The sequence below is a fragment of the Halichoerus grypus genome, chromosome 2 (assembly GCF_964656455.1).
Source record: "Halichoerus grypus chromosome 2, mHalGry1.hap1.1, whole genome shotgun sequence".
NCBI lineage: Eukaryota > Metazoa > Chordata > Mammalia > Carnivora > Phocidae > Halichoerus > Halichoerus grypus.
Window position 1 is genome coordinate 33,477,815 of NC_135713.1, and position 24,626 is coordinate 33,502,440.

The following is a 24,626-nucleotide window of genomic DNA, read 5'->3' on the forward strand; positions in this document are numbered from 1 at the left end:
AGTTGGTTAAGCGACTGCCTTCGGCTCAGGTCATGATCCTGGGGTCCTGGGATCGAGTCCCACATCGGGCTCCCTGCTCAGCAGGGAGTCTGCTTCTCCCTCTGACCCTACCCCCTCTCGTGTTCTCTCTCTCATTCTCTCTCTCTCGCTCTCGCTCTCAAATAAATAAATCTTTAAAAAAAAAAAAAAGAAAGCATAGAAGATAATCTTTGTGAACTTGAGTTAGCCACAACTTCTTGGAAAGAATTAAAAAGCACAAACAATAAAGGAAAAAAATTCTAAATTGAACTTTATCAAAATTACTAATTCTGTCCTTCAACACTGTTAAGTACGAGGCCCTGATCCCAAAGAATGAATATCGCTCAGATTCATTGGGGAAGATGGGAAAAAGAGTCTCTCAGCAGAGAGAAAATAAAAGCCAAGACAAATAGAGGGGGAGACATAGGACATTTTAGGGAATAATAGTCCATCTCCTACCTTTTCTTTGTGCCATATGGGAAGGTTAGCAAGAGAAAAGCCAAAAACTGGCTAGAGCTGGATTCTTTGACCCCTTGAATTGTAGGATAAAAAATGGGAAGTGATTAAAGGTTTTTGAGAAGGTGATGGCCATACTTAGAGGTATGCTCTAGGAAGACTGACCTGGCAACAGTGTATAGGACGTAGGGACTTGTGATTGAGAGCCTGGACACAGAGTCCAAGTGAGGAGAAACAAGGCTTGAAAGTAAGTAAGTAGTGAATTGGTCTTGGATGGAGAGCCCTTATTGGTGGGGCTTGTGGATGAATTGACTCTTTTCTCCCTAAAGTTGGAAATTCCCTTGAGGCTCCCATCCTGAATGACATGGTGTCATTAATAGGAATAAGAAAGTTGAGAAAAGAGGAAATTTGACGAAGCCTAGAGATGTGGTGTGAATATGACAGATGCCCAATCATGTGGAATAGAGTGTAGCAGGGGTTTGATGTAGCTCTAAAATCATCCAGTAATTTGGAGTCCTCTGTCCCTAGGAACCCAAGCTTTGTGTCCCTCTTTAACTACTAAGTCTCCTATTTATTCTCTCTCTATTATATATATATGTATATATAATATAAAATTGATGTTTAAGAATACAAATCAGTTTATTTGTTCAAAAGCACTTCACGGGTAATTTTTGTGTTTCAAGAATTTTATAAGGGCTTGTCAAAAATATATAAAAGCTACCCTGCATATAAATGGTTTCTAAAATATTTTTATTAATGAAATTTACTTTCTTGTGGATTGTTTAAAATGCTAAAGATATACAAGTTTATAAGATTTTTGAAACATTAAGATGAATTAATTTTATTTACTTTTGTTCAGTTGAGTCAAATGAAGAAAAGCATAAAGAACTAATAGAGAAAAAGGAGGTGGAAATTTCAGAGTTAAATGCAAAGTTAAGAACTCAAGAAAAGGAAAAACAAAGTGAAATAATCAAATTACAGTTAGAGGTAAGTGTGTAAGAGTCTGCTAAATTTGAAGATGCATCCCTTAGTCTAGACTCGACTTTATTGTTGTTTTTTTTCATCACAGTGAGATAAATTTCAGTAGTTAAAACCCTGACACACACACACACACACACACACACACACACACACAGGCTCACTCTCCATCACATGTAGTTCTCAAACATCTGATACAACTAGCTACCCTGCCTTTCAGCACTTGGCCTGAAGGTGGGACTCTTCAGTCATTCAAAAGGTCCTGGTTTCCACAGAGGGTACTGTTTCCTCTGAGACTGGAGACCTGTAGCTGAGTCTATGCAAGCTTCATTAGGTCTACCATTCCAGCAGTGGAGAGAATGTTTCTAATCCTTAACATTTTTCTCTCCTCAGCAGAAACTGTGCAACCCTGGTAAACCAATTAGAAATTCCTTTGGCTTTATTAAAAAGAGACAAGTTGCTCCCTAATAAATGTGTGGAAAATACTTACCGTATGGGCAGACAACCAGATTTTTTTTTTAATGTTAAAGGGACTTCAAATAGGGCATCTCAAAGGCTACAGTTCCAGTTCTAAGCTCTAAAGCCCTTTCAGGAGGTTGTTTAACTAGATGTCAGAATCTCAAAGACATGGATGTTTGACAGTATATTTGTTCTTTTAAAATTTTTATCTAGATTCTACCCATCTCCACTTCCATCTTTCTTCCACTGCTTTTCCCCAGCCTGACTCCCACTTTACCTTGTGTTGCCAGAATTCACCAGCTTAGTTAGCTTACTATTCATGTTCATGAAAGTTTGGTATCTCTGGGGTGCTTGGTGAGGTCCAATGCTGAAATCCATATAACTTTTGAGCAAAGGGGGCTGATGCTGACTTGAGAGGCATTTGGCTGCTGCTACTTTCTCGGGTCAATGTGCCCACGACACACAGACGGGAAGGGCTGGGGAGCCAACTGAGATCCCGTCGGCCATGTTTCAAGACTTACCATCAACTTCTAATCCCTTTATTGAAAATGTGCATTTTGTTTGCCATCTGGCCCTGTCACTGGTCTAGCCCAAGTCTGTTGTTTACATTGATATACAGAACTTTTTGTTATTCATCTTCATTGTAACTATCCATTTACCTCCTTAAACCAGAACACAATCTCACTGAGTTCGTGTTTAGACCACAAAGAGGCTACACCGACCTCAACCTGAAGGGAAAAATTACAATGAAAGACTTTGTGGAACACCTGGGCGCTTGAGTCAGTTAAGCGTCTGCCTTCGGCTCAGGTCATGATCCCAGGGTCCTGGGATCGAGTTCCGCATTGGGCTCGCTGCTCAGTGGGGAACCTGCTTCTCCCTCTGCCTGCCAGTGCCCTTGTTTGTGTTCTCTCTGTCTCTCTCTATGAGAATTTTTAAACCTGATTCAGTTTAATGTCAAACCAGTAAGAGTTCAAACTAAATCAACAAAATTATATCCAAATTCTACTACTCGGCCTCAGAGAGTTTACAGCGGGGTATATGAGTTTTTACCCCATGACTGTTGACTACACTATGTTTTCTTTACAAAAGGACATCCATGGTAACATGAAAATATTTTTATCCATCTTTGAGCTAACTAGATTCCCAACCCTGGTTACCTAGATTCTCTACCTAATATCATAACAAAAATTTTGTGCTAACTCTATCCCAGAATCTCTAAGGTACTGCCCAGGCATTTGGTACTTTTAAAAATCTCTCCAGGTAATTTTAACATGCAGCAAGGTTAATCCTGTTTGGGTGTTCTTTGCTCTTTCTTAAAACATTGTTTCTTATAGAAAGACTTCTCTATCTTGTGTTAGACAGAGAATATACTTAAATTACAGATTATATGTTTAAAAATATAATAGATTATGCTTATATTTATAGAAATAATTGTTTTTAGTTGTTCAGCTAGAATGTTCTCAATAACTTTCTTTTTAAACTTGATTCAGTTTGATGCCAAACTAGCAAGAGTTCAAACTAAACCAAAATCATATCCAGATTCTACTGTTTTGCCACAGAGTATCTACAGAAGGGTATGTGAGATTTTCTTCCATAGCTATTGCTTAAAAAAATAAAGTTTCTTCGTGTGTTTCTATAAAAGCTGTCTAGTGTTTACTAACAATATACTTAACAGTTTTTCTTAAAATATACCACACAATCAGAAAGATCTTTTGAATAATCTTTAAAAGTCATTTTCAATTTGGGGTGACTGAGTGGCTCAGTTAAGCACCAGACTATTGGTTTCAGCTCAGGTCATGATCTCAGGGAGATCGAGCCCTGCATTGGGCCATGTGCTCAGCATGGAGTCTGCTTGAGAGATTCTCTCTCTCCCTCTCTCTACCCCTCCCCACTGCGTGCACGCTCATTCTCTCTCTCTCTGTAAAATAAATAAAACTTTAAAAGTCACCTTCAATTTAAAGTAATAAATCTTAGCAGTAAATTAAAACATCAGAGAAGTCTTTGACTCTTTGGGCCATCTAAGGAATTCTGTAATATATTCTGAACTAGGGCTGACCTACTATTCTGAAGTTATTTAGGCACTCAGATAATAGATTTCTTTTTGTTCAACTCCTCTTTTATGGTTTATAACTTCAAGCTATATAGGGAGAAGGGAATGAACTAGAACAAATGGTACTAACACGTATTTTGGTATCCTTATTCCAGTTTTACCCCATAAGCTTCTAAAAATAAAATTATAAACCTTTCAAAATAAGCTGTCTTTTAAAATATCTACTTAAACCAGAAATGCAGTTTTTGTTGTTTTGTTGTTTCTTGTATTTAATCTTACTATTTCTGAATTGCAGTAACAAATTTCTTTCTGCTTTATTTAGAAGCTTCAACATCTGCAAGAAGAAAAAAACAAGGAGATTGCATTTCTTCGTAATACCATTCACGATTTAGAGCAACGCCTCTCCCTTGGCAAAGATCCTCCACTTAACCCTACTGGCAAAGGCTCTTACCTTAAGCGTAGACGGTTTTGAGTAGGACAGTAAATTCATTAGTTGCTACTTAATTTCTTTAAAAGAAGTTGAAAATTTGCTTCTGTCATTAATATACTGCCTAAACAATAACAATGAAAAAGAGAAAGCTTTAAACTTTTTAAATTGAGTTTATTGAAACAAATCCACATTTGTCCAATCGTGTACTACATTCTTGCTTAATAGTATTAACCATAAAGGAGTTCAGGTTTATAGGACTTAGTTTACCTACTGAACCATCATTGACTATGGAAATACTTTCTAAGCAATCAAGAGATAGACAACATTCTTTTATCTTTTCCATTACGACTTTCCAGACAGATTATCTCAAATTTAAGAGTGTGATACAATGCTAGATAAAGAAAATAAGATATAAGGGCTTCATTCATATGTGATAGTAAAAATCAAGATATGACTCTTAGATATACAAAGTATAAATGGATATTTAAAAGGTAGTCCTAGCAAAATATTCATGTGTCCGTATTTCTGGAACTTTAAAGACAGAATTCACTGAGTTCTTTAAAGGTTTAGTCAGTTAAAAACATAAGATTAAAAAGACAAAGATAATATTTTTTTGAGAAATGAGTAAAGAAAAAAATGGAAAACATGTCTTTGTTGTTCTTTCTCCATTCTAAATTGCTAACTATCCAACAGAAACCCCTAGGTCATAGTTTACGTCTCTGTTCTCATTAAAGCAAGCAGAATGCTGGAAAAAGAAAAAGAAAAACATAACCAAATTCTGCAATCACCTTTATAATAAAATAATGAAAATATGGTTTGGATCAAAATTTCTTTGACTTAAATTTTAAAACTTGGAAGCCAGTATGATAGATTTCTCCATGTTTGTACAATCCAATTCTTATTTTTGGGTCATTATTAATTAGGTGGCTTATAAAATGCTGGAAATGAAATTGTCTAGACTGACTTGGGGAGTGTGTCTTATTTAAGTATTTAGTATGGAGGTCATTTTCACATTTTGGCCTTATGTTTTCAGCTTCAACTGGCGCTGGCTTCTGTGGGCTGAAGCTGCTGACTTGCTTGTCAGGCAGCCGGAGGCAAACGTCACTGTCAAGATTCAATGACGTTCTCCTCTGCCCAAAATCCCTGTCAGCTGCATAAAGAGGGGAGGGTTTCTTTACATTGTCAGGTGATTGCAGACCCTGTTTTTTCAAATATCAGATGTCGTCAGTGTCAGCAACAGCTGTTAGGGGCCAACCCTGAATCTTTAGGCAATTTGCAGAGTAATTGATTTATACATCCCTTTCATCAGAGCCTCCTTTGTGGAACAGAAAGTTGTAAACTTTCACTTCCTGCTGGCAGATCTCAGGTCTCTGGGTGGCCCTGTCTTTGGTGGTTCTTGTGCTTATGGTGGCGATGGAGGCCTCAAGGAGTGGGATGCTCAGCAGCATCTGGGGCTTCTGGTTGCTGATTCTCTGAAACCCCATCAATCCCATGATGCTGATGCCCATGCTTGTGATGATGACCATGGTGGTGGTGGTGGTGATATGGCTGGGGAGCCTCAGTTGTGTTTCCCACAGTAGCCAAAGATACCATTTTACAGTGGTCTTCAGCTTCCAGGGTCTAGAACAAATTTATAATCATTTATCAACAAATGTATAGGTTTAGCAGGAGTGCACAAAAAATGATTTGTAGAGCTAAAATATGTAAAATGCAAACCAGTTAATTAGGATTGAACTGGCTTTGTTTTTCTAGGGTCGTATTAATGAGATAAAAATTTGATATCGGTTTCAACACCTAGACTTTCTATTAAAATTTGGTTCCCATCGGGTGCCTGGGTGGCTCAGTTGGTTAAGCGACTGCCTTCGGCTCAGGTCATGATCCTGGAGTCCCAGGATCGAGTCCCGCATCGGGCTCCCTGCTCGGCAGGGAGTCTGCTTCTCCCTCTGACCCTCCTCCCTCTCATGCCCTCTGTCTCTCATTCTCTCTCTCTCAAATAAATAAATAAAATCTTTAAAAAAATAAAAAAAAAAAAAAAAAAAAAAAAAATTGGTTCCCATCATACCTAATTATAAACTGCTTCTTGTGCAAAGTTTGCATTTAATCAAAGAATCCTCAAGCATCTTACAAGGAAATTAACATTAATGTTTTCCAAATAGATAAAATAGAGCATAAGATGATTAAAATTCAACAGTTCACCTAAGCTTCTATACTGGTTAAATCAACAGCAGAATTCAAATTTTCCTAATCAAGAGCATTTCCTAAATTTTTAAGAATTCTGAAGAAGAATTTAAGAGATACATAAGGCTTAAAAAGAAAGCAAACCACTTACATCTGCAGAAGCAAAGCTAAATAAACTGGTTAAAAGAACTTACATTGATCGCAGTAAAGTCAAACAAATATCAAACCTTAGAAGCAGCTGAACTACATGGAACCTTTCACACCTGTGTCAATCTACCATTCTATTAATTTAATGTTATATTCTGAAGCAAACTAATTTCTCTCTGATAACTCAAAAATGCCAATAAACTGCTCGAGATGAGTCATTTTTCATGCCTCAGCTTATGTCAGGAAATGTTTTGAACTTCACTAGTTTTGTTACTGTGTCCCTCCTGTCGAGCTGTGGGGGGCAAGGAGCACATTCCTGCCCATCTTCCGCTGAGCAAGAGGTTCCATTCTGCATCAATCTAGTTAATTTGCTGCAAGTCTTTTTTATTGTTTAGTGTGCCCATAAATCATAGGCTCAAAGCTTACAGATATAGCAGTGTCATACGAAACTTCTACCTAAAGTGATTTGTAAGTAAAGTTAGTGAGTCTTTGGTCTCTCAAACTGATCTTCTAAGTGTTATTGTTCATTGTTTTGAAAAGTTAAAAATTCCACTGGATTTTTGCATACAACTATTAAATGGTACATATTTTGGTGATTTCTAAATTACTTTTGAGAATTCAATGCAATTTTTAAAGTTTGTATTCAAATTCCACTTAGTTAACATACAGTGTAGTATTAGGTTCAGGTGTACAATATAGTGATTCAACACTTCCATACAACACCTGGCACTCATCACGACAAATGAATTCCTTCATCCCCATCACCTATTTAACCCATCCCCCACACCCACCTCCCCTCTGGTAACCATCAGTTTGTTCTCTGTAGTTAAGAGTCTGTTTCTGCAACAAATGTTGGAGAGGTTGTGGAGAAAGGGGAACCCTCTTACACTGTTGGTGGGAATGCAAGTTGGTACAGCCACTTTGGAAAACAGTGTGAAGGTTCCTCAAAAATTTAAAAATAGAGCTACCCTATGACCCAGCAATTGCACTCCTGGGTATTTACCCCAAAGACACAGATGTAGTGAAAAGAAGGGCCATATGCACCCCAATGTTCATAGCAGCAATGTCCTCAATAGCCAAACTGTGGAAAGAGCCAGGATGCCCTTCAACAAATGAATGGATAAAGAAGATGTGGTCCATATATACAATGGAATATTACTCAGCCATCAGAAAGGATGAATACCCAACTTTTACATCAACATGGATGGGACTGGAGATTATGCTAAGTGAAATAAGTCAAGCAGAGAAAGTCAATTATCATATAGTTTCACTTATTTGTGGAACGTAAGGAATAGCATGGAGGACATTAGGAGAAGGAAGGGAAAAATGGCGGGGGGAATCGGAGGGAGAGATGAACCATGAGAGACTATGGACTCTGAGAAACAAACAGGGTTTTAGAGGGGAGGGGGGAGGGAGGATTGGTTAGCCCAGTGATGGGTATTAAGGAGGGCATGTACTGCATGGAGCACTGGGTGTTATATGAAAACAATGGATCGTGGATCACTACATCAAAAACTAATGATGTATTGTATGGTGACTAACATAACATAATAAAATTTAAAAAAAAAAAAAAGAGTCTGTTTGTGATTCTTGGTTTGCCCCCCCCCATTTCTTTCTTTTTTTTTTGCTTTGTTTTTCATTTTATCTTATTTCTTTTTTTTCCTAAGTTTTTACTTAAATTCCAGCTAGTTAACATTCAGTAAAATATTAGTTTCAGGTATAGAAGTTAGTGATTCATCACTTACATATAACACCCAGTGCTCATCACAAGTGCCCTCCTTAAAGCCCATCACTTGTTTAAACCATCCCATCCCCCCCCACCTCCACTCCAGCAACCCCCAGTCTGTTTCTATAATTAAGGATCTGTTTCTTGGTTTGCCTATCTTTTTTCCCCCCATGTTCATTTGCTTTGTTTCTTAAATTTCACATATGAGTAAAATCATATGGTATTTGTCTTTCTCTGACTGACTTATTTCACTTAGCATAATACTCCCTAGCTCCAACCACATCGTTGCAAATGGCAAGATTTCATTCTTTTTTATGTCTGAGTAATATTCCATTACACACACACACACACACACACACACACCACATCTTCCTATCCATTCATCAATCAACAGACACTTGGGCCGTTTCCATAATTTCATTATTGTAGATAATGCTGCTATAAACAGGGGTGCATGTACCCTCTTGAATCAGTATTTTCATATTCTTTGGGTAAACACCCACTACTGCAATTCCTGGATCATAGGGTAGTTCTATTTTTAACTTTTTGAGGAACGTCCATACTGTTTTCCAGAGTGGCTGCACCAGTTTGTGTTCTCACCAACAGTGTAAGAGGGTTCCCCTTTCTCCATATCCTCCCCCAAACCTGTTGTTTCTTGTGTTATTGATCTTAGCCATTCTGACAGGTATGAAGTGGTATCTCGTGGTAGTTGTGATGTGTATTTCCCTGATGATCAGTGATGTTGAGCATCTCTTCGTGTGTCTGTTTGCCATCTATATGTCTTCTTTGGAAAAATGTCTATTCATGTGTTCTGCCCATTTTTTATTTGGATTATTTGGTGTTGAGTTTTAGAAGTTCTTTATATATTTTGGATACTAACCCTTTATCAGATATGTCATTTGCAAATATCTTCTCCCATTCCATAGGTTGCCTTTTAGTTTTGTTGATTATTTCCTTCACTTTTGAGAATTTAATACTATAAACAATTTGATAAACTTAGTAACAGTTTGATAATGTTTAAAATATACTACATAATGTTCTAAATGTTCAAAGATTGGTAGTAGTAGTCTAATTTCAAAAAGCCAATTACTATATTTTATTGATCCTACAATGTATTTTTTTCACATTTTAATGTCTTTAAAATCAGAACGCATCCTACTGTTGGTGTTGTAACATTGTGTCCTACCTTAACTGACAGCATTTTTTTAAGTAGTACATAAAATAATGTGTCATTTAATTGATGGCATCTAGGATACAATGAAATAGGAAAACTCCAATTTGCTTTGGCATATCAGATATATATATTATTCCTATTTACAGGTGGCTCATAAATTTTAAGCATGTTATGGGAACTGTTTCTGCCTTTGTTTTAATATAACTGGGTATATTTATAACTATTAGGCACTTGCAAAAATGCAAAATACTAAAATAATCCCAGAATATGAGGAATCAATATAGCTAGCATTTATTAAGCACTTAGAAGTTAGACATTGAGTTAATACTTTATTTGCATTATCTCAGTCTCCCCCTCTTTAAAAGCAGTAGAATAAGCTTCATAGGATTATAATGAAGATTAAAATGTGAAAAATTATATAAGTAGAGTAATTAACCTGTTGTGCTTTAGAACAACTAAATTAGTTAATTAAATAATTTATTAAAAATTGAGATGGTTTTCTTTACACCTGGAAAAATCTGAAGGATGTATAGCTCACAAATAAAATTCAGAATTATTTTTAGGGGTGCCTGGGTGGCTCAGTCAGTTAGGCGTCTGCCTTTGGCTCAGGTCATGATCCCAAGGTCCTAGGATTGAGCCCCGCGTCGGGCTCTCTGCTCAGCGGGGAGCTTGCTTCTCCCTCTCCTTCTGCCTGCCGCTCTGCCTACTTGTGATCTCTCTCTCTGTTAAATAAATAAATAAAATCTTTTAAAAAAAGAATTATTTTTAAACCTGAGTTCAAATTTTGCCAATTTGCCCTATTAAGGAAAATTGTTTGGAATTATTTTCCTTTTCAATATGGGGGAGGTTCTAGTTAATATAAATTAAAATCAATTCTCATGATAAGGAAGAAATATTCTCACAGTTGTTAGAAGTATCAGTAACGAGTAGAAAATCTATTCCATTGTGAAATAAACATGGTGATTCTGGCTACAGAACGGGCAGACAGTGTAAGGGCTTCATGGAAAAGCTGACAGTCTTACATCTTTGATAAATTAAGTAGCTATCTGGGCCCCAATTCCATTTCAGGTAATGCCCATGAATAAGCTTTGCTATCAGTATGCTCTTGTGTGAACATATTCAGGATATTACAATAATGATATTTTATGTTAGCTGAATTCTTTGAGCACTTGGAACACATGCAATATCATTTGGTGGTATTTGAAATATGTGATCTATGCTGATTTTTGTTTTCAAAACTCCTTCTAGATAAAAGCAGCAATACGGATCTTGAAAAGATGTCTTACAGTATATGTTACATAATAGAAAGAATGTGTAATTATAAAAATTACCATTGTAGTTTATTTTTAGTATAACCAACAGAAACATTGATTAACTAATTGGTCTTGAAACGACACTAACTTATTTAGATAGCTCTTAAAAGATTTTCTCTTTTCTCCCAGTAAAAATAATTAAGAAAAATAAAATACCATGAGAGAGCAGTTTCCACATTTCTCTTTACAGTAAGTAACTTTAATGGCTTCTTCTACATATGGAAAAGTTAGAAAGGAGTAAGGCAAACCAAGATGGTATACAAGACGGCCACATCTAAAAAGAAAAGGACAAACACAGTATCATTACAATGTTTTCTGTATGGTGATCGTACATAAGCAGTTTGGGATAGGTACTGTTGGTTTAAAGGTCTTGTAACAAAGACCCATCCATTCACAACTTCAGTAAATTTCCTTGAGTGGGGTCTCAGATGAGCTCCCTGGCACTGAATACCAGCTTAGGTCACAGCAAGACTACAGTGAATCTAACACTAGCATTTCAAAATGTTACAGATATGCCACTATTAATAATATCAAAACTACATAGTTTAGTCACTGTGACTTGGTCAAATACAATTTGGTAAGAGACATAAATTCTACCAATGCCCAAACCACTGACTTATCATAAATTGGGCTCTGCAAATCACATGAGGTTTTCATAACCACTATGGCAGCACAAATTCCACACAGCACAAAAATCACAGCATAACAAAAAAGATCCTCATGTCTTGGCCAGTAACCCATTTATTTAAAAAATATATCTGATGCAACAAAAATGTCAGCATAATGAAAGAAATGGAATTACAATACTTGGTGTTCCCAGAAATGGTGGGGTTGAAATGTCCTTCTTGCCACATTTTACCCAGGATATATAATATTATGTGAATATCAAAAAGCTACACTTTGCAACTATTTAAATTAGAAGTTCGCAGTCCAAAAAGAACATGTAATATTAAAAATATTTAGAGTAAGATGAAATAGAGCTTAGGCCTAAACAGAGTCTGGCTCACCATTTCTGGAGAGTCCAAAGAAAACAGAATCAACTAGTCATGTTGGTCATATGAAATAACATAAGCATCGAGGTTCCCTCAAAATACAAATGTTTTATTCACCCAAGGGATCAAAAGCAGATTTATGCAGATTAAACCTAAAAGATTAACACACTTTATAGTTCAGAAATTCAGCTATGTCGCTTTTAAACTATTAATCAGATTAGAGATAAGCAAGTGGTCTGCAAAGTATAGATATTCATCTGAAAAATTCTTAGGTTAGAATTGTGCATGATATACGAATTGCTCCTTTCTTGGAATGCCAGTCTACGGGGGGATAAGTATAGTCAATTTTCTGTATTTCCCTACTAGAATGGTGAATTCTTTTGCACAAAAGAAAGTCATTTCAAAAACATTAAAACCAAATATTTTAATGTGCTCACTGAGTATCTGGTAACAAAACAAAAGAAGAGGCCTTATTTTAAATCACTTACTATTAAATGCAAAGCAGGTTATATTTTAATTTGGGGTGTGTGTGTGTGTGTGTGTGTGTGTGTATACACACCTGTCGTATATGAGGAAGTCATCCTTTTTCCCATTTAACAGCGTCCAGACATCTGTTTGGTTTTCTTCTTGTTGATAAACAGGAATATACTCTGAAACCTTATTTTTAAGATGCATATATTTTAATTGAGAAGAAAGTCCTTGATGATTAACAACAACATAAGAGATGTTCAAATATCCTTCTTTCTCCAGTTTTACTCGCAGGTCTTCCAATCTAAAATATTTAGGAAAAATACAAAAAAGGAATAATCTCATTTAATTTATTAGTGAATTCTCTCTCCTCATTATTTTTTTACATGAAACTCTTTTACTATTTTTTACTTATATCTCTTCTTTATATCGTTGTAAAAAACTAAAAGTTACGTTTTGTCAATATTTACCGAGCACTTGTGCTCAGTTAAAACCTTATGCTGACTGCACAAGCAATAGCTCATTTGGTCCTCAAATTAATCCTACAAAGTGTATGGTTTTTAATCCATCTGACAGAGAATTCCACCCAATAAATACTTACTGAAGAACCTAACATACATGTTTGTTATACATATAATTTATATATACATATACATATATATGTTTGTGAAATGACACAAGAAATTTGATGGCAAGTCTAGCGTTGATTCTACTCCAGCAAAGCACTCGCATTTGCTTTTTCTATCAAAATAACTAACCCATTTGCAGGATTACATTTTAGAACATTTCATTACACAAGTAATACATATTTAGTAGGACATTATAAAATATAGGTCTACAAAATGAAGAAAATTTTTCTATAATCCCAGGAAAACCACTCTATATATTTTGGTGTATATCCTCCTAGTATACTTTCTTCTAACATGTTTTATGCAAACGTATAGTTTTTCTAAAGATGTGATTTAATAAACACATCTTTTCCATTTCTATGTTTCTTGTATGTACGTATGTATGTGTTCGATAGCTTTCCCCTTGGGAAATCCTAGAGCACAGAACGGCTCTCACCTGGATGCCTGCAGAATGCACAGGTATCAGCTGGCTTGAAGAAGGGCCACCACTGTCACCGAACCACTTGAGTTCAGCATTGGATTTTGGTCTCCTATGCTCCAGGCTGGAGGCTGCTTACAGAAGGAGCTTTGTTCCTGGCTCTCTGCTCCTCCCCATGGGAGAAGACAGAGAGCCAGGGCAAGCCCCAGGCTTCTCCACATTGCTGGGCTTGTCCTGTAACAGAGGAAACCTTGCTGTCATCTTCACAGGCGACTTCACAGTCATAACCAGGAATTTCTATAAATCCAGCCAGTACCCTTCCCCTTCCTGTCAGGAACTAGCCCGGGGCTTCTATCCCAGTGTTGCTGGGCTCATTATGTTCGGCCTCCCCGCACCAAATCTTCCCAGAACAGGTTCAAAAATCAGCCAGAGGCAGGGGAGTGGTCAAAGCATCTCTTAACTACCTGGCTTGGCAAGAAACTTCAGGAAACATGCTGTGGAGATCTGCCTGAACAGGCAGCCAACTACTTGTCTAGAACCTATAAAGGTTGAGAAAAACGTTGAGACTGTGGCCTCTATAACCAAGTAACATTCTGCAAACATATTTTTGTTTTTATTTGAGATGCAGGGCGCCTGGGGGTTAAGGGTCTGCCTTCAGCTCAGGTCCTGATCCCAGAGTCCTGGGATGGAGCCCCAATCAGATCGGGCTCCCAGCTCAGCGGGAAGCCTGCTTCTCCCTCTGCCCCTCCCTCATCCCATGCGTGCTCTCCCTCTCTCTCTCTCTCTCTCTCAAATAAGTTCTGACTGCTGCTTTCCACCCTCCACCAACCTAAGAAAGGAAAGGGTAAGTAGGGGATTCTGCACAGAAAGGAAAAGAGCCAGCATGAAAAGAGAACCCAGGAAGAAAGGAGGTAGCAGTGAGAGCACAGGTGGGGCCCTCAGCTCTGCAGGTTCAAGCATCCTGTATTTCGGAGTCTCCTGGCTTTGGCTCTCTTTTGTTCCTCTTACCCTTTAAAGTCTAGCTCTATGTTAACAATAAAGGATTTGAATCTTTTCAGGTATAAAACTGCCTGCCAAAATGTTACTATCACATCTGAGGTACATATGACCAAAGAAAAAACTCTGACCAAGGAGAAATGTCACAATTCGCTGTCCCTCTACCAAACTCACTGCAGTTTACACTCCGTCTATGTACTGGCTATCATGACTTTCAAGAAGTTTCTGTGACTAGATGGCATGCTCTTGGGGGAAAAGATGCCCCCCTCTGAGTAGAAAAGCTCAGTATCTGACCAGAAATATCCCCAAACTAAGGCTAACTCTCCTAGCAGAGAAGTACACATAAAACAAGGGATCTGTAAAGAGGTGGTAAAAATAAGGAACACATTCAGCAGAGACGAGCAGTAAAAGAAAAATCCACCCAGGAACAGGCTTATTCTGATATAAAGTCTGTGGAGAGAGATCAGGACAACATTCTAGAACTGGGAAGTTGGCACACTTTCAGGCACTAATCTGGGATAAGAAAGTAAAAGTACATTTGGGGGAGGTAGGGGAGGGAAAGAGGGTGGGCAGCAAATGATAAGTTACCTAGAGTGAGCCCAGAATTAAGATGAGTGTAGAAAAGCTAGAATCAGATTGACCGGGGCTCTGGTGCACTGGTAGATGGAGATAGAAATTGTAAAAACCGGACTATCTTTCACATCATTTAATGCCACAAAATTCCTACCTATATAGGGTATATTGATAAGAGCCTAACTAAAAGAGAGGGAAATTAAATGATTTATTAAGGCCATCCCAACTATTCTAATATTTTTAAGATTCTAATATTTAAAAACAGAGGCCATATCTGGACTAAATCTAGGGCATTTCTTTAGGATGGCATTTATATTGACGGCACAATTACCCTTATTATAGCTACCACTCACTGAGCATTTATAGAACTCTACACGGGTGGTGCTAAGCACTTCGCTGTCAGCTAATCCTTACAACTATGTGACCGTCACCCCCTTCTGCAGCTCAGGAAACCTTGGCTAAGAGAGAGTTCGGCATCTTGCCCAAGTCCACACAGGTGGCAAATCACAAAAGAGACTGGATTCAAACCAGTTCTGCTAAATCCAAAACATGACCTCTTAGCTATTAGATAGATTACCTCTAACAATTACAGTAGCCAGGGTTTTATTTGTTTATGCCCGAGGATGGCAAAGAGAACATCAAAATAATTCAAGCTGTTTTGTTTCTTACCAGACTGGAGGGAGACCCCCTACTTTCTAGAATATAATTTCAGTAATTACAGAACTTCAGCATAAATTCAACACTTGGTATCCTCACTTCACCATATACATACCCTTTCAAGGGGCTAAATAGTAAATATAAAGGAAAAGACTTTTTCCCTTATTTTCCTCATTTAGTTTTTTGGTGAAAAAAGACATAAAGCCATTGGCAGAGGGTAGTGGATTATGGAGTTCTCACACATTTTCTTCTACTATATAATCAATAGGCTGTTCAACTTTTTTTCTTAAGATCATTTTTTGCATAATAAACATTTGATTATAATTATAGCTATCAGATAGCTGTGTAAAAACAATGAAGATAAATAACTCAACTGGAATTATTGGAAGCTGTTGAAAGTAGTTGTAAATTTCACTAATCCCACCACTTTTCAATTAGGGAAATTAGATTTTTGGCCACATGCAGACTTACCTCTGTTTTAAATTCCCCATTAAGAGGCAAAATATGCAGAAACTTTTTCCCTGAACTTCAGGCTGGCATCTGAGGGTCCTTCCTCATTCACCTGAAAGTACCCACTCACCTTGTACACTGCAAAACCTTGCATCTCACCACAGGCCACCTGGGTTTTAACTCTTTGAAGGGCGACCACTTCCGCACAGTTGACAGACCCTGCTACCCCCACCCCCCACCCCAGCTCTTGCGTTGTGTTTTGTTGTGTTGTGTTTTCTGAAACTGTTCACAGTATCCCTGGACATTTCTACAGCCCTGCAGATTGGCCATTTCTCAGTCTCGGCCCTTCAAACCCAGGGGCTGATTTTTCCTGAGAGTTCTCACTCTGCATTTCAGTGGGAGATAGTTAAGCTTGAACACGCAGTATCGCCCATATAACAACACAACTCTTTGCAGAGTCACGGCGTTGGATTTCTCCAGCCTCCCCTGCTCCCATCTTTGTCCTGCGGACAGGGCAGAAATCAGCAAGGGCTGCCTCAGGCGGGGCAGAACCTCACCTGCCCCACCCAATTCCACACTCTTCTGTTCTCTTTTGTTTTGTTTTTTTTATTTTATTTAACCATCTCCCTTTTTAAAACTCTATGCTAAGGACAGAAACATTTTATCAGACTTGAAATCAAATTATTTACCAAGCTCTAAAAGAATCAAGTTTGAATCAAATATTGGAAAACACAAAGTTCCTACTTACCCAACCCCTTCCGAGCCGCCTGCGTCCTCTCTCCTTGCTCAGCTCTGCAGCTCCTTCAAGTCACAGCCAGAAGCCCTGATATTTATAGTCCTGTTGTTTACCTCTCTCCAGCCACAGTCCAAAGTTCATCGCCCGCTCTGACTGTGACCTTGCAAGCTGAGCAAACCCTTGAACTGATCATTATAAACAAAAAAAAGCAGCAAGGGCTGCCAAGCATAAAATGGGGAGAAAGGGTTTTTTTTGCAATTACTGATTTATTCCCTATCCTTTTTAGTCACCCCAGTATCTAGGATTTAATGGTACAGTCGGGGGCGGGAGGCAGGGCTAAGGGTAAAAGGGCCTCCAAGTCATGTTCTTTTTCAAACTATCATAGGGAAAAACATTTGCTGAGCCAGCAAGTGAAACTGCAGCTTTTTAAAAAAGAAAAAAAAAATGGGTGGTTATTTTTTTTTTTTCCTTCTGCTCTGTTGTGGCCAGGTTAGCCTAACCCAGACTGTGTGAGCTTTCTCAGAAAAGTCACCTGCTGTTTCAGAACTTTCTGGTCTCCTGTGGTTACAAACCTGCTTGGATTGTTTTGCTCTGTTTAAAACTTGGATCTGTGTGGGATCTCACAGGACCTCTGTGTGGTCATTGAAGGAAAGGAACGAGAAACTAGGCCTCCTAGCTGCGGGAAACCAAGCCTCATATTCTCATCACAGATGTCCTACTCCTTGGAAGGCCTATGTATTCCACAGAATTTTTTAAGAATTGAATGTGAAATATTTACAAAAATAAGTAGCATATAAATAAAAGTTTCTAGTGGTAGTAGTTGGACATGGAAAAGGGTATAGCAATTTCAGATTTTTCACAAATTAAATGAAAATTCTTATTCTTTCAGAAAGGGGTGAATTCTTTCTAATAACCGCTGCATGTGAGCACGCCATGGTGTATAAAGTGAGGAGCGCTGTCAAATGATGTCATCCCTGGATAGTGACGGCTTTCAAGTAAGCCTTGCTTTGACTATGAATGCATTTTGTCCAAACCAACCCCTATTGACTGTTGTGTGCTGGGTACGTTGTATCACGTGACCGTAAATACAAAGAGGCTCAGATGTTAGCCTTCCCACAAAGAAACATAGAATTAGAAGCTTGACTTTTGAAAGCCAAATTCTGTTTACTCACACGAAGCAGTAGGTACTAATCATTTTGGGTTCCAGATCCTTTTGAGAAATACTTAATTTCTCCCCAGGGGGGAAAAAAAAATTGCAAATATACAAAGTCACTTTTTGAAAGAATCTTGTGAAAAATCTTTGTCTAAAGCAGATAGTCCTCTGGTAGCTCATTTCCCAAATTATAGGAATAGTCATCTTGGGTCTGTCTGCAGCAGGAAATCCAGTATTTTCTCACCACCTCCTTCCCTTACAAGTGGCTTAGCAGCTGTCTCCTGCCCCAAAAGTTTCCCCCCACGAAGTGTGCATCTAGCTGCAAAGCAAAGGACCCAGGATTGTGTGTGTTCAGGCCAGTGTGTGTCTAAAACCCCGGGAGGCAAAAGGAGAAGATGGGGAGCTTCTGCTATCTGAGGAGAAGCCATTCTTAACCGCCTCTTCTGTGCCGGGCAACCTGCGACCAGTCAGCATTTTTAAGAAAGCAGAATATTCAAACAAATCTTTATTTGATGTTAAATCCAATTACATTAAGTCAAATGAAATCAAACAAACATTTATTAGGTGCTTGTGATAGGCACAATTCCCTTGTCCTCAAGGATCTCAAAATCTAATACGACAGACACACAAGTAAGCAGAAAAACAAAACAAAACCAAAAAAAAAAACAAAAAACACTATAAAGTGTGATTATGTCCTAAGGGCTACGTGCACAAGGTTCTGTTGGAAACTTGGAAATGAAAAAAGGAGCATCTTAACCCAGCCTAGAGATAGGGCCAGCACGCTAGATTAGTATACTTCAAGCAGGTTCAACAGGCACGTTCTTAGATTTTACCCTCTACTTCAGAGCACCCAGCAAATCTGACCACAGCACTGTCTAGAAAGCTTTTTTGTTCCAATTTGTATGAATGATTAAAATCTCCTGACCAGTTGCTCTGGCCACACCACACAATCGACATTAAGATCATTGACTGTATTCTTGCACGTTCAGCTTCATCCTAATGATCTCGTCTCTTATGACTTCCAACCCTAAAGCCAAGAACTTTCCTCATACTGTCTCATTTCTTCCCCAATCTTATTATTTGTCCCCAGAATGTTTATGCATTTATTTAAGCCATGTTTGTAATAAGCATGCTCACCCTTTTACAGGTAGTAGATAATTTCCATGGAGGATAGAATCTGAGTCCAAGATATACTTAAAAGAGAGATGAGCTATGAATATGATTTTATAAATCAGTTTATTAGCTATAGCAGTTGATCATACGGCATTGATCCATTAACATTTGTAAAACACTGACGTCTCAAAATATTAGAAAGTGAAAGACTGCTACTACTGTGTAAAATATTAGTTCCCTTAGCTTGGTTGTTAGGTGGTGTTTTACATGCAAAGGGAAATGAAGACCCTTCCCAATATTGGGGGAAATAGCACCTATTGAGCTCAATGAATCTTCCTTTCCCTTGCATGTATAAGAAGGTGCCCTAGACTTTATCTTCTGCATTGTTCCAAATATAATATTGTTTGAGCATCCATGTTGAAAGATAAGCCACTGAGTGTGGAAGAGATGTCTGGGAAAAAGCAAGATGTTTTCAAAGGAAATGAGATAAATGAGAACAGTGGTCAAAAGAAAGCATAGAAACAGCAGCTTTGGTTACGTAAGGACGAACCTGATCCTTTGAGATCCATATGAAACTGAACTATGCTTTGAAGGGAGCTTTTCTTCAAGCTCACAAGTTTACAGATCTGAGAACTGTTTGATACATGAAACACAAATCATTAAGGAGGTACAGTGCCAAATTTCACGTGGGACTGAGCACATTCAGAGAGTAATAAACAACAGACAAATTTTGCTTGAAATAGGATGTTATTAATTAAAACAAAAAAACTTGTCAAAACCAGAGCTAATGCCCACAGCCCCTCATGGGATACAGTGTTGGCATCAACATACAAGGCGCATGTAGGGGCCTCAAAGGGCCCCCAAATGACATAATCCCCTGAATTAATGAAACACCACATTCGTAGAATATGCCACTTGTGTTTTGACCTACAGCAAAACCAGGTACATATTTAAGTTTTATAACACATTTGCTAATTGGTAGAATTTTGAGGGTTTTTTTAAAAAGCTTAGTTGTTAGGCTTTTTTTTTTGAACAATGAGGTTAGTATTAATGATTTCTAAAATGTTCATTGTTTGAAAAAATAGGGAATAACATATTAGCTAATTTTTACAGCGTTTTAATTAACACGGAATTTTTAACTCTATGATGACATACCAAGAATCACATACTCTGAAAAATCAATGTTCAATTAATTTATTTTAGCTTATCTTTTAAAATATCAGTATTGTTTCTCTTTTTTTATTTTTATTTTTATTTTTTTTAAGATTTTGTTTATTTATTTGAGAGAGAGAATGAGATAGAGAGAGCATGAGAGGGGGGAGGGTCAGAGGGAGAAGCAGGCTCCCTGCTGAGCAGGGAGCCCAATGTGGGACTGGAGCCCGATGTGGGACTCGATCCCAGGACTCCAGGATCATGACCTGAGCCGAAGGCAGTCGCTTAACCAACTGAGCCACCCAGGCGCCCATTTCTCTTTTTTTTAAAGATTTTATTTATTTATTAGTCAGAGAGAGAGAGAGCACAAGCAGGGGGAGCGGCAGAGGGAGAAGCAGGCTTCCCGCCGAGCAGGGAGCCTGATGCAGGACTGGATCCCGGGACCCTGGGATCATGACCTGAGCCAAAGGCAGATGACCAACCGCCTGAGCCACCCAGGCGCCCCCTTATTTGTTTTTTTAAGCCTTGCAGAAGTATTCTCTGTGTTTTAGAGTGGTGTCCACCTGACAATAGCTGCACTGAGACTCTAACCCACACACAGCTGTTGAGCTCAGAGAGGTGCTTAGGAGATTCTTGGGTCAACTGCAGCCATACTAGGCAGAGGTCATGTGGGAAAGTGGTGTCCTGATTCACACCATCCGCCCTGTACTACAGGTACGGGGGGGCCCCAGTCCTCTTGGAAGAAAAAGCACATGGATGTCGAAGTTAACCAGCATTCCAACTAAATGTGTGGCTTTGATCAAGGACTCTTCCTGTGAGTCTAATAACTTTTAGAAAACTGTTTTTATAAAAAGAATGTTCCTGGTAAATCTGGCAATTATTTTGCACTATAATAATATTGATCAATCCTTAAGTCATTGTTTAGATTGGTATTTGGAGTAGATTTTATGGAAAATTTTCCTAAGTGTCCCATCTAGTGTTCCCAAAATCTAAAAGGAAATGCAACTCTGGTTCCTAGTCTCATATTTTCTTGCCCTTTCTGTTTAAATAAATAAATAAATGACAAAACTTAAATATGTACCTGGTTTTGCTGTAGGTCAAAACACAAGTGGCAAGCCCTTTCTGTTTTTTCCACTAGCCATTACCAAACTGCACTTCAGAGTGTATCAGATTATACTCCCACCCTAAAGTACATCGCAGCACTTGTTTCAACGTCATCAGACTGTTGTTTAATTTGAGTTTATTTCGTCATTTGTAAGTGTGTTGACTGATTAGTTTACCACAGCTGCCAGAACCACGGGCCACACATTGGTTGGCTTAAGCTCACAAATGTATTTCCTCACAGTTCTGGAAGCTAGAAGTCCAAGTTCAAGGTGTCAGCAGAGTCGATTTCATTCTGAAACCTCTCTCCTTGGTTTGTATGGCCGTTTTCTCTCTGTTCTCACGTGGTCTTCCTCTGTATGTGCCTATGTCCTAATCTCTTCTTAAGAGGACACCACTCGTGATGAATTAGAGCCCAGCTGAGTGACATCATTTTACCTTAACTACCTGTGTAAAGGCTCTATTTCCAAATCTAGTCACATTCTGAGGTACTAGAGGTGAGGACTTCAACATATGAATTTGGGAGAACACAATTCAGCCCATTATATTGACCATTTGTATGTCCTCCTCTGTGAAATGCTAGCTCATGCCAGCTGGCTATTTTACTATTAATTGGTTCCCCTTTTTAAATTTATTACAAACATTATTTGTATATTAAGGAAATTATGCTTTCTCTTTGTGTTTTTCTTTGCTGTTTTATGTATCAACTTACATACATGCATCTTTTAAATTCTGGCTCATTAACAGTATAAGTCTAGGTGCAGAAGGGATTTTACTTCTCTTATGCCCTTAAAATACCACTAGAAGCATGACACCCCAGTTTTTCTTGGGGTTTTCAAAGTAGGTTTTGCTATAAGAGAGTTTCAATGTAATGTTGGTAGCAAGAAGACCTCTTAGCTATACGGAAAGCCAGTACTCGTATTTAGCTCTAGGTTCTCCTCTGTTACTGCCTTGTTATTAACCCTCTCAATATTGCTGGAGCAAGCGGTCCTTAAAATGGGCATTCTAAAACATTCTAAAAAGAAAGAAAACAGGAGGCCTGGGTGGCTCAGTCCTTAAGCGTCTGCCTTCGGCTCAGGTCATGATCCCGGGGTCCTGAGATCGAGTCCCGCATCGGGCTCCCTGCTCGGTGGGGAGCCTGCTTCTCCCTCTCCCACTCCCCCTGCTTGTGTTCCCTCTCTTGCTGTGTCTCTCTCTGTCAAATAAATAAATAAATAAAATCTTAAAAAAAAAGAAAGAAAGAAAACAACAATCTGTGGAACCAGCTATCTTTTTAGGCAGATAAATAATCATCTGTATGGTTTAGTTTGAGAGGCACAAAAAACTTCCTCTGTACCTTACGTGCTCCCAGTAAACCTGTCCTCGACTCCAGGAAGTGCTGGGCTATAGCAGGTGGTAGTAGAGACGAAGGTTACTGTCAGCACAGTAACTCAGCACTGGGACGAGGTCACGGGCCTAAGGAAATGAGGCCCAGGAGGGTCCGATAATGAAACTTAGAGCTCAGAACCGTGGAAAATACAGAGTCACGTTGTCATCATCACACACTATTTATCACGCCTTTCCTGGGTGATGTTGTTCACCGAAGAGACACATGGTCCCTGGGTCTGTGGGAATCCTCATGTGAAGAGGGGAAGAAATTGGGTAGAGAATGTTCCTTCTGGAGGCAGAGAGTAAACAGGAGACACACGGCTCCACAATTCTCCCTGGAAACGGGAACTTTAGTACCCTCTGTTCCAGCTTTCCAACTTGTATAACAGTATCTATGGTTTTTTGTTTTTGTTTTGTTTTTTTGACAGAGAGAGACACAGTGAGAGGGGGAACACAAGCAGGGGGAGCGAGAGACGGAGAAGCAGGCTTCCCACTGAGCAGGGAGCCCGATGTGGGGCTCGATCCCAGGACCCTGGGATCATGACCCGAGCAGAAGGCAGACGCTTAACGACTGAGCCAGCCAGGCGCCCCAGTATCTATGGTTTTTTACCACCGGAACCTAGAATCACACACTGTCAGAGAAGGGGGACATCACCCTAGGCCAGTTCATCCCCCTCAGTGACAAATAAGGGAGCAGAGCCCCCATTTAAATAAAATGACTTCTCTCCATTGGGAAGGAAGGGGAGGAAGGCGGGAGCAGATCAGATGGGTAAAAGGAGGTGTTAGCTATTTGAAACACTATTGGCAATTCATCAGTAATTTACAATTAGAACAAGCGATATACTGGATTTCCCTTTTTAAATGAAACACAGGTTGTGTAAATAGGCATTTGTTTCAGTCCTAAGATCTTACATGGTTATGTAATTCAAAAATATAAATATTCAAACAAAGCAACCAATAGCAGAATATATACTTTCCCCAATTAGAGAATTAATGGGAAAATGGCATTTTTGAAAAATGACTCCATGATAACTGTTAAAGCAAGTTTTGACCTTTTGGTCAATAGCTTAATCCTGAATACATATTTGGGCAGGATTATCTAATCATTAATGCACATATTCTAGCCTTTAAAAGAAGCATAGGGGTGCCTGAGTGGCTCAGTCGGTTAAGCGACTGCCTTCGGTTCAGGTCACGATCCTGGAGTCCCGGGATCGAGTCCCGCGTCGGGCTCCCTGCTCAGCAGGGAGTCTGCTTCTCCCTCTGACCCTCCTACCTCTCATGCTCTCTGTCTCTCATTCTTTCTCTCTCAGATAAATAAATAAAATCTTTAAAATAAAAATAAATAAAAGAAAATAAAAGAAGCATAAAAGTGTGTGTGTGTGTGCACGCACATGCACATGAGCACGACCACACACACACATGCACTGAGTGTGACTCCAGAGTGAGAGTAAACAGAAGACATGCACATGAAAAAGAGTGGGAAGATATATTCAGAATTAGCAGTGGTTCTCCTTCAATATAAGGGTGTTATTTAGTTCTTTGTGCTCAGTTGTTTTTTTCTAACAAGTCTACAATAATAACGGCTGTCATTTATCACGTGCCAGCCACGACCCTAAGTCTTTTCCAAACCATAGCTCACTTCATCCTCAAGCAGCATGGGACCCATGCTTTATAGATGGCATGAGGCAATGAGATGTTGAGTAGCCTCCCCCAGATTTGGATCTAGAAAGTAGAAGAGCTAAGATCAAACTCATCAGTTCCAGAGCTCAACGGTTCAACTGCTACAATAAACATGAATTTACTTCTCCTTGTAAATGTGTGTGCATGTGTGTGTGCGTGTGTGTGTGTGTGTGTGTGTAGTCGACCCTTGAACAACATGGGTTTCAACTTC

At 38.8% G+C, this 24,626-nt stretch overlaps 2 protein-coding genes across 2 annotated transcripts in view; one reads left to right on the top strand and one right to left on the bottom strand.

Moving 5' to 3' along the window:
* CCDC152 (coiled-coil domain containing 152) overlaps positions 1 to 4,762 on the top strand; it is a 30,328-nt gene extending 25,566 nt beyond the window's left edge. The window contains exons 6-8 of the mRNA XM_078066693.1: positions 1,334 to 1,461; positions 3,402 to 3,485; positions 4,284 to 4,762. Coding sequence (XP_077922819.1) covers positions 1,334 to 1,461; positions 3,402 to 3,485; positions 4,284 to 4,433 — 362 coding nt within the window. The 3' untranslated portion in view covers positions 4,434 to 4,762. The remainder of the gene's footprint in view (positions 1 to 1,333; positions 1,462 to 3,401; positions 3,486 to 4,283) is intronic.
* SELENOP (selenoprotein P) lies at positions 4,542 to 17,020 on the bottom strand. Its single transcript, XM_078066694.1, is given in 5 exon segments — positions 4,542 to 6,011; positions 11,086 to 11,203; positions 12,481 to 12,693; positions 13,455 to 13,670; positions 16,861 to 17,020. Coding segments are annotated over 4 exon segments (732 nt in total). The 5' UTR covers positions 13,658 to 13,670; positions 16,861 to 17,020; the 3' UTR covers positions 4,542 to 5,813.
* Positions 17,021 to 24,626: the final 7,606 nt, after the last annotated feature.